Consider the following 14,779-nt stretch of genomic DNA (forward strand, 5'->3'; position numbering starts at 1 on the left):
CAATAGTTATTGTTTACAAAAGTAGGTGACTGTCAATAATGTATGAAAAGAAAAACTAATAATGACAAAATTCCACATATTGATGGTGACTGTCAACAATGTAGTATTATATTTCTTCTCTTTGAGTAATATTTATGTCACGACCCAGACCGTTGTGATTGACACCCACACTAACAATCCGGTGGGAAAATCACTACTACAACCCAAACCAAGCAATCAATCTAAAAACTAAGGCAAGAAAGTAGAGTTTCCATAAACTCTAACAAAAGTTCAACAAACCTAGAACCTGAAAGTCAATGTACCAAAACTCTACTAACGACAAGTCTAAGAACAAGGGATACAACTCCGAAACTAAACAACACCTTAAACAAAAGTCTGAGTCCGAAAAGAGTGGACTTAAACAAGGGAGATCCATGGCATCCTGAAAGAACTAGCTCACCCTTGAATCCGGTCACGCTCATAGTCACCTAGCTGAGGTCTATCAATAGCCACCTGAAGAAGCCCTGTACTAAACAAAGAAAGAGCAAGTGCAGTATCAGTACACAACCACCGTGTACTGATAGGATCATACACCTATCCCACTAAGTATAACATACATTAGTCAATACAACAATATAATCACATGCACATATAGAACATATACAATATCATCAACATATACAAACAATGAACAACTTCACGATTCTCACATATCACAGTTATATCAATTTAGAGCAACATACCGTCCTCCAATATCAATTATCATTAGATATGAACAAACTTATCACAAGTAGATACACAACACAATTCAATGGTCCTCTCATGGAACCCAAACCCAAACAGTTAGCATGCCGGAACGTGGATATCCGATCCCATATTTATGTCGAAACGTGACAATCCGATCCAAGTTAGTTATGCCGGAACGTGGCAGCCGATCCCATATTTATGTCGGAACGTGGCAACCGATCCCAGTTAGTGTGTCGGATCGTGACACCCGCCCATTCAACAAACCATAATCACAATCACAATGCATATTCTCACAATCATACAACAAGAGGTGATTCATGGCATATAATTATTCAATTATCCTCATTTACAACAAGTGTGATCAAAATGCAACATTCACATACATACATGTATCATAATGAAGCAAGAACAAACATATATCACACAATCATAGAATCACAACCATCACCTTCCTCGAATCCAAGCTTGAATCCCCTAAGGCACTTGAATCTTCCCTTTCCGGATTCTTTCCGCTTGTTCTAGGTCTACAAACAACAATTTATATGCAAGGATCAACAATCAAAGGTCTAATTATCCGGATTATAACAAACCCAAGAACCTAATACCCAATTTAGGGATTTTTCCACCATAAATTCTAGATCAAAACCCTCCTTCATCGATAATGACCCACTAGATTAGTTCTATGGATCGAAAAACGGATTCAGGGAGTTAAAACCTTACCTTTAGCGTCAAGAATGGTGAAAAACGGTCAAGAAGTCGCCTGGGGTTGTCTCCTTAGCTCTAAAAATTGAAAAGTGCCAAATAAGGTCATTTAGGGGTTTATTAACGACTTTAAGTCGCATCTAGTCCTGCTACAGCTGCCCCGCTCTGGCGGCTCCAATCCCGCTCTGGCAGCTCCAATCCCGCTCTGGCGGCCTACACGGAGACAAAATGTTACCTGTTCACACTAAGATCATTTTTGGGAGTTCTACCCGTCCAAATTCGATTTCGTAAAGTCGTACGGGTTCCTTAACGTCTTAGCTATCTACTCATGTGGTCAAATCGTAATTAGATCTCTCATTAATTACTAGATTTCCCTACACCTTAATGACTCCGATTTCGTCCAAATTTGGACTAGGTTGGAAAATTCCAAGTAACTACGAAAAAGTTTTCTGGCCCTAATTCTTTCTTCATTGACTTTTCCCTAATGACGGAATCAGGTCGTTACAATTTAATATCTTCAATTAAATTCTATCCACTCCTTACATATCCATTTCTTAATATTCCAAACTTTTCTTGTTCATCATTTTTGAGTATTAATTTGATGGCAGCTTATAGTGCTGTAATTTCTCTTCTTCAAACTCTTGTTGATCAACGAAATATTCGAGAACTCTTTCATGATCACACTGCCAAAACGCTTGATTCTCTTCATGCTACTGCTCAATATTTTCAACATGTCCTTGAAAATATTAGCAAGAATAGAAGATTTGACCATGAAAATTCAAATCTTTGGAGGAAAATATTAGCTGTTAGTTATGCAGAAGATGTTGTTGAGATGAAAATTTCTCAAATCATCAAAGGCTCAAGCTGGACATTTGGAATTTTACAACACCATGATTTGCTACCAGTTGTTGAAAAAATGAATACAACAATGAAACAAGTGAAGGACATTCTTTCTCATGATGCTGATCAACTTCTTGAATTATCCGTGGATTCGTTGATTGATACTTCTTCTACAAGTTATCCAATGATGAAAGATGATAGTGTGTACGGACTTTATGATGACTTGGAGATCATAATTAATAGGTTGAAAGGACGAGTACGGGATCTAGACGTTGTCACAATATTAGGCATGGGTGGCATTGGTAAAACAACACTAGCTAAAACAGCTTATGATCATCTTACAATCAGGTATCACTTTGACATTCTTGCTTGGGTTACAATATCTCAAGAATTTAGACGTAGAAGTGTATTGTTAGAAGCTTTACATTGCATTCCAAAGTCAACAATTAGTTTTAACACAAAGATTATGATACGATGGATGACAATGAGTTAGCTGCCCTAGTTGTTGTTGATGATATTTGGAGTAGGGATGGTTGGGATAGTATAAGTAGAATCTTATTGACTACTAGGGGAACTGAGGTAGCGATGTACGCAAGTACTTGTAGCCCTCATGATATGAGCATTTTGAGTTTAGAAAATGGTTGGAAGTTACTTCATGATAAAGTGTTTGGAACCGAACTTGATCATCCTCCTGAATTGGAAGAAATTGGAAAGAATCATATCATCATATTATATTAAAAGTGGGAAGCCACAAAGTTAAAAGTTGAAATATCATTTTACCCCTACACCAAATTAAAATATAATAAAATATATACTTAACTAAATAAAAAATAAGAATAATTTATTATAAAGTAAATTCCTCCTATTAAATATAATAATTTGTATGTTTTAATGTTAGCCTACTATTTAATTGAAAGAATTTTTAATCTTCTTATACATGTAGTCTTTTTATCTTCTTTATAAATTTTATCTTATTATTCTATTTAGTAATGGTAGCCTTTTCACTTTTCAGGTTATCTCCTTTTATTAATTATTTGTATTATATTATATTATACTAGGTAATTTGTCTGCGCTTCGCGCAGTCATAAATAATAATTGAATTGAACTTGCAAATAATTCTTTACTAATATCCATACATTAACAATAATAGAAAAAATAGGTTCTTAAAAAATATTAGCAATATTCCAACATGAATTTGATTATTTGTCATTATCACATAACTCAATTATATTATATTATACTAGGTAATTTGTCTGCGCTTCGCGCAGTCATAAATAATAATTGAATTGAACTTGCAAATAATTCTTTACTAATATCCATACATTAAAAATAATAGAAAAAATAGGTTCTTAAAAAATATTAGCAATATTCCAACATGAATTTGATTATTTGTCATTATCACATAACTCAAGAATCTTTAATGAATGAATTATTCAGGAAATAATAACTCATTGGTTCTTTAATCAACATTAAAAGGAAAATAAAGAAGAAAATAAGAATATATATACAAAGGCATTTCGTAAGAAAAAGAACACATTTAAGTTGCATAGATAATTATACAATTGTGATATGTCTCAGGAAAAAAATTCAAACAATTGTTAATAGATTCAAAAAAGAAATTATGCTTGAACATGAAAACAATTATAACTTTTGAACTTGCATCATGAATTTCTTCAATTGATAAGTGACAAACTTCATAGCTATGTAAAAATAGATAATATGTAAGCTTATATATATAGTACTTTTAAGTTATAGAATTTTATATAGAATATCAAAACATGAATTCTTGGAACTGAGTACAATAATTATTTTGTGCACAATGAATATACCTACTATATGTGTATATGTTCAATATAACCGGAGACAATAACTTTGCAGAAACATAAACAATAGAATTTAAAACATGTACTCAAAAACAACAAATTAATATCATAAGCATAAATTAATGACCGTAAAAAAAACATACCAGCATATGTAAAAATAGAATGAAATAGAAAGGAAAAAATCGAGTCCACGGAATGCACAATGTCCCCTTAAGAAAACTATTCTCCTCTAATACTTGAGGTTTAAAGAATTAGATCCTCTAAGGATGGAACAATTTTATTCACGAACGTATTGATACAAAAATAATGGTGTCAGTAAGTCATTCAATAGGAGCAAAATACACGAATATTTAATTGTGCAGAATAAGAAGAAGTTCAGAATTTTCATTGTTTTAAAATGAGAGGAAATCCCTCTATTTATAGACAACAAAGGGTAGTGTGAACAAATGCTTATTGTGCCTTATGGGAAAGGTCACAACTCTTAGGAAAAGTCACGACGCTTCGGAAAGGTCACAACCTTTCTTAAACGTCACAACCTTTCGTAAAAGTCGCAATTCTTCATAAAAGTCACAACTTTTCATAAAGTCGCAACTTTTCATAAAAGTCACAACATTTCGTAAAAGTCACAACTTTTCATGAAAGGGGAAGACTAGTTTTGAAAATAAATAAATTAAAAGGGAATCCTTGTTTGTGGTGGCGCCACATAGGCATAGAGTTCTCTTATATATATATATATATATATATATATATATATATATATATATATATATGATATATGATTACATTATATTATATTATTATTATTATCATAAATTTTAAAAGTGAGGAGATATTAAGTCATAACTTAAAAAATAAAAATAATCATAAAAATTATTATATTTATTCTGAAAGAAAATCAACCTAGCTTTTTCCACTTCTCTTAGTTAATATAAATAACTTAATATAGTAGTATTTGACCTCATAAAAACGTGTATCGTTTGGAATTCGAATCAAATTCACTTAAGTAATTAGTATGTAATGCCTCGGAAAATTCAAAGAGTTGTATTTGAAGTATGTAAAATAAATAGATACATGTACGTGTTTCATCTTCCAAATTAGTTTATGTTCTTAATTGGGAAAATGCATAAATACCCCCCAGACTATGCCCAAAATCCCTGAGACACACCTAACCTTTACTAAGGTCCTATTACCTCCCCGAACTTATTTTTTAATTAATTTTCTACCCCTTTTCGGCCTACGTGGCACTATCCTTGAAAAAATTGTCAACACGCGTTGGGCCCACAAGATAGTGCCACGTAGGCCAAAAAGGGGTAGAAAATTATATATAAAATAAGTTCGGGGGGGGGGGGTAATAGGACCTTAGTAAAAGTTAGGTGTGTCTCAGAGATTTTGGGCATAGGCTGGGGGGTACTTATGCATTTTCCCTTCTTAATTAATATTTGTCTTTAATTTGTTGCAACTTGTCACGCCCGAGCCTACACCCTGGGCAGGACTGGCACTTGAAGACCATTGCGGGCCACAAGCGAACCCTTGGCCTGGATTACTTACTCAGCGGAAGACAATATTCATACTTAATGATCAATAACACTTAACTGAACTAAATCATAAGATAACTGAGAATGTTAAAAGCTAAACATTCAACTTGGCCAAAAGTGGCAACCCAAGTCTTAACAATAAGAAATTATATTGAAAAGACTCAAAGGACTAACATCTGACTGTCTATGAAGCCTCTAATAACAACTGAGATGGATGTTGGGTCATACCCCACAACATTCTAATGAACTTAACTAGAAAGCAATGAAATGGATTCGGCCTTCGGAAAGCAAGGAGGCTCACCAACAGACTCTGGACTGCTCACTGGATCAACGATGCACCGAGATGCCAATCCTAGTTACCTGTGTCCGCATCATAATACGATGCAGACCAACTGACATCAGTACATTGAATATACGAGTATGCGAGTTGGAATGCTAAAATAACATAGGCTTGAAAGAATCTGAGAGAAACTGAAGAACTTACCTGGCTCAACTCAACTCAACATGACATAACTCATTTCAATATAAAGCAATTCAAAAGCAAGTACAATATAAAAAAAGGCTGTTTAAAAACATGATATCAACTCTGTGTGTATGCAAGATACAAATAACTCTGAAATGTATTTAGAAATACAATGAACTGATGTATATAAAAAATACAATAACTTGGGAGTTTCTCTAACCGACAACCATCACTTAAGAGCTATAGTGATGATACATCGATCTTCCTCACACTGCCAGCGCATCCTATACCTGGCCAAAGGTATAGGACCTGAAATGCCTAATGGATCCACTAGTCTATTTCGAAAAGGGTTTATCTAAAAAGTATGACCCATTTCTACCCATGGTGGCTACATGGTTTTATGGAGGCGTGAGTTATCTGAACTCAAGCCTACCCCAATTCGGTGCTCAATACTACTCCCAAAATATACTAGCTCTTCTGTTTTAAAAACATACTTCTTCTGTGATTTGAGATTAGTGCTCAAAACTTAGCTCAAAGGCTATCTTGGAAATCTCAGTTTCCCTGCTTGCTTCATTTAGAAAGCTATTACTCTTTCTGAAAACTAGCCCGAAGGCTCTTTGGAAATCTCAGTTTTCGTTCTTATTTAAATGTGAAAACATTTCAAATCTCTTTGGGAATACTTAGTCCCCATATACTTTTGAAGACATGAACTTCAAACTTTACCTTTTACTCTTTGCTTAACTTCAAACTTAAGTCTTAAGACAAAGTTAAAACGTTTGTAAAAGACTTATGAAAACTTGAAATGAATTTCTCTTACTTGACTCTTGACTTTGATCTTAACTCTTACTTGAATTAACTCTTAACTAATCCTTGAATTGAATTATGAATTCATGGATTATGATTTGTGTTTGGAAAGACCTCATGATGTTTAGGAAGGATTTAGGAAAACTAAACTTGAGAAGAGTTACGAAATCACCGTCTTGGAACGAGTCCGGGACGCAGAGGTGTTCTAAATAATTACTCGCAAATTAAATTTTGAGACAGAAGAGTCCGTGTCCTCTTCGCGACGCGGAGCAGATTTTTGTTCACAGGGGGAACAAATCCGCGACGCGGACTTGTTTCATGAAGCTTACTCAACTTTTTCCTTCTTCATTTTTCAGCCTCAAACCACCTAAATTCAATTATCTTCCTCAAATTCGTTTTAGATCCCGATACCCAGCGTATGAACTCAAGAACCTAACCCAAAGTAACTCTAAAACACAACGTAAAGATCTCGGAAACTCCACAATTCAACCCAATTCAAAAACAACATTCAAATTCAAGAATTCATGTCAAGAACATCAACTTTCAAACTCTTTTAGGACGAATTGCGATGAAACTAAACATGTTTGGCGCGTGGGTGAATGAACCCATCGCTATGAGAGACTCACATACCTTGTAGGATCAACTTCTTGGCGAATCCACAACCAAAATCGATCGTCCTTGGCGAAACTTGCTTTTCTTCTTTCCCTTCTCTTGCGTTCTTTCTCCAAAAACCCTAACTCTAATTTTTAAAATCGTAAACTGAACTAACTCAGTCTTGACCCCAATTATTTTACTAAAAACGGATTTAATTAATTGGGTAAGGAAAAGACCAAACTACCCTTAAAAATCCGGATTCGGACATTTCCTTAATCCAACAGCCCAACTTACAAAGGACGTAACTCACTCATACGAACTCGGAATTGTGCAAACTCGGCGGCGTTGAAAATATAAATCCAAGAGCTTTCCAACCATCTCTGGAAATACACCTAAATCATCCTGAGCTAGGAGTTATAGTCGATTGAAGTTGACCAAAATCTCAACTTTAACTGGCTTAAAAATTTCCAGATTTCCTTGTACTTTCCAAAAATGATTATTTCAAGTTCTTAGCTTCTTTCTAGCTATTTCAAGTTGCGAGATTTTACACACCTCTTGACCTTTCAACTTTGTAAGTGAATCTTCATATTCTAAAGCTATATTTTTTCCTATAAATATAAATCTTTCAATAGTATTTCCATATAAATTTTATATGTGATACAATTTTTGTGTGTGGAAGATTAGAGAAACTTTAATCAAGTGAAGAAAATTTCTAGACAAGAGGATTTGTGTCAAAATTACAAGGCATAATGTGATTATATGGATCAATAACACTTCAATTACTAGAATATCAGAGCTTGATGTATTTTTTATTTTTTTTTGCAGATATTAGAACTATGATAAGACCCCTCCATTTATGTATATAGTTGAATGTCACTTCCGTTAACTTGTCTTTCAAGATTTTTAACTCTTTTGTTATGGTCAAAGGTTGAATGTTTATTACTAGAGCTTTGTTTCAATTTGCATTATCAATAAAAAGAGATTTTCTTAGATTTTTTCTATTTTCGTTGGTACCCTTTATGCTAAGCTTGCTCCTGTGATATTTTTTTTCTTTGTATTTGTAATTTCATTTTAAGAATGTATATGATTGAAGGGTGTATTTTTCTTATAGAAAATAAAACAAATAGGATCATGATAATAGTCTATAAGGCATGTTAAAACAGACAATTAACGCCTACAAGATATTCTAATTTCAAATTATTAATAATACATTTTTTTCCACCTTTAATTTTAAATATTTGTAAAGAATTATTCTTATATGTGCTTGTGGATAAAATCTATATTTTTTAAGACAACTTTTATTAAAATTATCATGAGATCCAAATTCCAAAGTCAATAAAATGCTACACCAAAATGCGTATGAAGTTAGAAGATCTTTTAACCTCCGACCAAATATTGCTCCTATTATATTTTTAACAAAAAAACATAAAATATATTTTAACAAACTTTTAATTGTAAAAATATTAATATTGTCATTTTGGCTCTCAACTAAATTAAAATTTGCTTTATTTAATTAATTATTAATATTTTAATTATATAATGACAAAATTTAAATACCAACGGTTGCACTTTAATTCTTTAGTTATTTCCTTCTAATTAAGTTTTCTTAATTATAAATTTGAATTACTTAATTGCATTCCTCTTGATGAGAAGGAGAATTTCATCTTCTACTAATTAATGTTAAAATATTTTATCTTCTTGAAATGTGTAACTATTAATTTAATTTTAACATTTTTACTCTATTCTATGAGACAAGAGAGACATTTTAAGTTAATCATAAGGTATTGTGTTTGTTTTTGCTACTTTATTTTGTCTTTTAAAATAAATATAAAATTTATATATCGAAATCATAATAAGGGGAGGACTAAATTCAAAAGAGTTTCTTCTTATGAGTTAACTATACACTATAAACATTTATTATTTTAGGGAGGACACAAGTACCCCCCTAGACTATGATCAAAATCTCAGAGACACACCTTAACTAAACTAAGGTCCTATTACCCCCTGAACTCATTTTATATATAATATTGTACACCTTTTGGCTTATGTGGCACACCCCGTGACTCCACGCATTTGAGGAGCGTGAGATATATTTGGATGCCACGTAAGCCAAAAAGGTGTATAAAATTACAAAAAAAAAAATGAATTCAGGGGGTAATAGAACCTTAATTTAGTTAATGTGTGTCTCTGGGATTTGGGTCATTGTCTAGGGAGGTACTTCTACCTTTTTCCATTATTTTACTTTTCATATTTTTGTTGTAACTCAAATACAATTTTAAAAGAAATTATGTGATTTTACTTCAAATGTGTTTTTTACCATTATATCTTTGTCTTTTTTGCTAAACATATTTTAGCTTGAAACTCAACCATAATAACCAATGGGCGATGAGCCTATACTCATACTAAGCTTAGTAAAGTTATAATAGAGATGTTTATTGCTCGCTTATATAAATGTGACACTGTTTATAAAAAATCCTACGGATAAAAATAGAAAGGAATTTAAGACATTTCTAGCGATCAAAGTGTTATTCAACCTATAAATGAATGATCATATATCTGTAGCATATATACATGGATTGGAAAAAAAACATCTAAAACATATTTTCAACCTATAACTATGATATCAGGGTGCTATTTCAATGAGATTGTTTGATTATTTTTTTCTCAATTAACTCATGAATATAGCAGAAGCCTCACACTTACCTGAATATAGCAGCTGCAAAATGAATGTCGTCGCGACTTTTGCATAAATCTTGAAGGTAAACTAGCATCATTAAATCAAGTCCTGAAGTCGTCAAGTACAAGAGACTTCCAATCAAACTTCTATAATACGAAGCATCACATTATCCGACTCCATCCTCCTTCAAAACAAATAGAGTAGGAATTGTTTTGCAATTTGCATTCTGAAATTAATTGTAAGAAAGTGAAACAGGTTCACATTTTCCAGCTCCATCACATTCTGGTTTATTCAAGCATTCAAAACATAGCTACAAATTAAGAAAGTGAACGAATGACTAAAGAAACCAGTACTCAAATCTCAAATCACAAAATGTCTCAAGTACAAACAGTACATGTCTCCAGGTAGTACGAACGACTAAAGAAACCAGGAAAACGAAAAGCAACATGTTAACTTGCAGCTCAGAAAGAACACCACCGGAAGAGATCGATGCTGATCACTTCTATGTTTCCATAAATGTGTTGTTGATTTTGTTAAGCCTCTTCACTACTTCTTTCATGGTTATTCTTGATTCTGCCATTTCCTTTGTGCAGTCTAAACCCAATTCTATCATGGAGGCTATGCATATTTCAATTTTACAAGTGATTTGTTCTTCCTCAGAAAAAAGATTGGCATCCACAACGTCCATCATACTCCCTGAAAATGATTGTGTTATCCATTTCCTCAAGTCAAGATTTTCATTGCATATCTCTTCATCTGTTGGCCTTCTTTTCGTCAAAACCTCCATCAACATGATGCCATAGCTATAAACATCACCACTAGTGGACACTATTCCCTCCGAGCCATATTCTTAGAAAAGGAATGAAGAAAAGTTACTCAATTGAAATACAACAATAATTCTGCATAAATGAAGACTTGCTTTTTTTTACTTTTAGACCTTAGAGAGGCTTAATTATGATATAAGAGAAAATCAAAGAGAGTAGATTTTTTTATACCTGGTGCAATGTACCCAAGAGTGCCCAATGTCTCCGTATAAGCCATGGACTTGTTTATGGCTAAAATTTTAGAGATTCCAAAATCACCAACATGACCCACCATATCTTCATCCAAAAGAACGTTGGCTGGCTTTAGATCGCAATGAACTATTGGAGTGACATGACGATGATGTAGATATTCAATTGCCATAGCTGCATCAAGCATTACTGTGACTCTTTGATGAAGGTTCAAGTGGCGATCTTCTTTGTACAACCAATTCTCAAGACTTCCATTGGGCATAAATTGCAGAACAAAGGCTCTTATATAGTCACTTGAACATGTTGTAATCACTGGAACAAGATTTCTGTGTCTAACATTTCTCATCACTTCACATTCGGTATCAAACCTCTTGCATACTTGCTCATTTTCCAAATCCAGAACCTTTATGGCCACTACAGTTCCACTAGATAAAATGCCTTTGTACACAGAGCCAGAGCTTCCCTCACCAATTAAATTTGATTCATCATCAAAATTATTTGTTGCTCGCTGAATCTCGTGATAAGAAACTAATTGATGAGTTTTGATCTCCGGTACCTGTTCAACATCTTTGGACTTTCCTTTCTTGTGTCGTTTCATTATCCAAATTGAAAACAACAAGAATATCAGAAAGGATGATATAACCACTGGAGTTACATTTTTTAGCAGAACCTCCTTAAGCCTTGATTGTTGCCAGGATTAGTGCTAGCACAAGCAGGAATGTCCAATATGTGCACTCCACATAGACCTTTGTTCCCGAGAAATGATTGCAGAGTGGAATTTGCAAACACACCGCCAGTGGGTAATTCACCTTTGAACCCATTAAATGAAACATTAATGCTTTTAAGGGATAAGAGTTTTTCCAAAGACTTAGGAATAGTACCGGACAATGCATTTAAAGACAAATCCAAGTATTCTAAGCTTATCAAAAGTTATCAAAGGATAATGGAATTTGTCCAAAAAATGAATTGTTTGATAGGTCAAGAGACTGCAGGTTTTGGAGTTCCCCCAATCTGGTTGGTATCATGCCTGAAAAGTGGTTATTGTAAAGATATAGTTCTACAATGGCCTTAAGTCCTCCAACATCTGATGGAACTTCTCCCTCTATACAATTTTGTGACACGTCTAGTAAGAGAAGACCACTCATTTTCCAAAGGCTCAATGGAAATTTTGATGAAATTTATTAGAACCCAAGTAAAGGTTTTGAAGCATGCTAAGATTTCCTAAACATTCTGGAATTAATCCAGAGAGCTCATTACCTTCTAGAGATAATATGTCTAAATTAGATAAATGGCATACCGCCTCAGGAATATGTCCTTGCAATTTATTGTTAAATTGATAGAGCCCTTGGAGTTGTTTAAGCTTACCAACATCAGAAGGAATACTCCCTATCAAGTTGTTTTCTTCAATGTCTATGGCGGTAAGACCGCTCATGTTGCCTATACTTGTGGGGATGAGGCCGTTGATGTGTGCATCTCCTATATAAAGCTTTCAATAGTAGATGAAAGATTCCCAATAGAATTGGGCAGAATGCCATTCAACGAATTGGAACCCACTTGCAGATATCGCATCATCTTACAGTCCGCCAAAGAAATGAAGAATCGCAACTCATGCCACTCTTGGTTCATTGGTAAGTTGATTAGTATGTAGGAGCAGTATTTGCAGTTCACGAAGATTTCCCAAATTAGTAGGAATAGTTCCTGTCAGAAAGTTATTATTTAGCTCCAGTCTCTCAAGCTTGGAAGCATTTGTTATGAACAATGGAATTTCCCCTTCCAGCTGATTGACTCCCATGGAAAGTATTTTAAGGTTTGGAAGATGAAGACCTGTAGTGGTTGGAATTCTCCCCGAGAGGTTGTTTTCATGGAAAGAAATCACTTCCAAAGAAGATATGTTGAAAATAGCCTCTGGAATTTTACCCATAAGATTATAATTATGGGAAAAGATTAATTCCCTCAAATTTGATAGCTTCCCTAATTCCGGAGGAATTTCCCCCACTATGCGATTGTTTCGACAGTAAAGATTATGCAGAGTGGAAATATTTCCCAATGAAGTGGGAATAGTCCCTTTTATTGGATTATCACCAATAAAAAGCATCTCGAGTTTGGATAAACAATCAATATTTCTGGGTATGTCTCCAGTTATATTGTTGAAAGATATGGACAAAACTTTGAGCTCTGTGAGTTGGCATAAGTTGGAAGGAATGCAACCAGAAATTTGATTGAGAGATATACTTAAAACGTTCATATTTGAGACAATGTTCCCTTCACCAAGCAAGAGAGGACCGGAAAGCCTATTGATTCCAAGAGATAAGACAAGAAGTGACGAAATATTAAACAATGTTGTGGGAATGAAACCTGTTAATTGATTGTCATACAAATACAACTCTGTAAGTTGGCTCAGATTACCGATCTCTTTTGGAATGTTGCCGCTAACTCTGTTACCAGACAAATCGAAGTTCATCAATTTTGAGGCATTTCCAACATAAGGAGGGATTATACCCGTGAGACTATTGTTCCTGAGATTTAAGACTCTGAGTTTGGGTACATACCATCGCCCTCTCCACATTTCATCGCTGAGTTCATTGAAAGCCAATGAAATTACTTGAACTCTCCGGTTTTGAAATAGACTTGTTGGTATACATCCGTTGAGCTGATTGTTTTGAATATCAATAACTCGCAAGCGAGGCAAGTGGCCAAGTTCATAAGGGATGCCACCGCGGAAGCTGTTGTTCTGGAGATTGAGAACACTGAGGAAGGACAAATTGCCCAAAGACGGGGAAATTGTGCCTTGAAGTTGCAAATTAGGAAGAGCCAAGGCCACAACCCTTTGCCTTTTTGGAGTGCAAGTGACACCAAACCAAGAGCAAAAAGAAGTATTTTTAGTCCAATTATTGGCCAAAAAATGAGTGGGACTTGTAATAAGATTTATAAAGCTAATAGAGTTTGTTGGTCAGTCTCATTAGAATTGACGCCATTTATTGAATGTTATTAGCTAGCAGTTTTAAAGTTATTAGTGACACATTATTTTATCACTAAATGATAATACTCAATTTGTGACAAATTATTTCATTCTAAATTTAATTAAATTTTGGACACGAAAATTTTTTGTCACAAAAAATATGTTGATACAATCGTGACAAATTACAATTTGTAGTTAATCATTATAAATTTTAACCACAAAAATTTATATTTAGTCATGACCTTTTTTTTTGTCATTAATAGATTGAATTATTAGTGACAATATATTACTGTCTCTATTTAACCTAAATTTAGTCACACAAAAATTGTCACAAAAAATATAATTTTCAAGTTATATTTTGATTATTCTTTTTCCAGAAAAATCATTTAATTAGACAAACATTCCCACCATATTTATTATTTCTCCTTATAGTTTAAAATAATTATATACTATCTCATTAATTAATAATTTCATATTAGATTTCAAGTTAGATACACCTAGATACATGTTTTGCTACCAGATACACTAAAATAGGGAGAGACACGAGCGAGACAGTGTACGTATCCCATATACATGCGAATCACACTATATATACGTATCAGGGATATCGATACAGGGGAGAGGCAAGAAAGATAGGAGAGAG

General features: G+C 33.7%; 2 protein-coding genes and 1 pseudogene across 2 annotated transcripts in view; all 3 read right to left on the minus strand.

The window, feature by feature from the left end:
• Positions 1-12,322, minus strand: part of LOC125818897 (receptor kinase-like protein Xa21) — a 236,135-nt pseudogene extending 223,813 nt beyond the window's left edge.
• Positions 1-14,779, minus strand: part of LOC125819013 (uncharacterized) — a 513,298-nt gene that overhangs the window by 12,277 nt on the left and 486,242 nt on the right. The window lies entirely within an intron of this gene.
• Positions 12,784-13,272, minus strand: LOC125818898 (probable leucine-rich repeat receptor-like protein kinase At1g35710). The gene has a single exon (XM_049498410.1). The coding sequence runs from the start codon at positions 13,270-13,272 to the stop codon at positions 12,784-12,786; it is 489 nt and encodes a 162-aa protein (XP_049354367.1).

This window comes from Solanum verrucosum, unplaced genomic scaffold, assembly GCF_900185275.1.
Source record: "Solanum verrucosum unplaced genomic scaffold, falcon-dt-bn FXZP01000252.1, whole genome shotgun sequence".
In the NCBI taxonomy this organism is placed as follows: Eukaryota; Viridiplantae; Streptophyta; class Magnoliopsida; order Solanales; family Solanaceae; genus Solanum; species Solanum verrucosum.

Excerpts from the sequence above, each read along its gene's own strand:
- LOC125818898 (XM_049498410.1), bottom strand. The coding sequence starts at position 13,272 with ATGCTTTTTATTGGTGATAATCCAATAAAAGGGACTATTCCCACTTCA.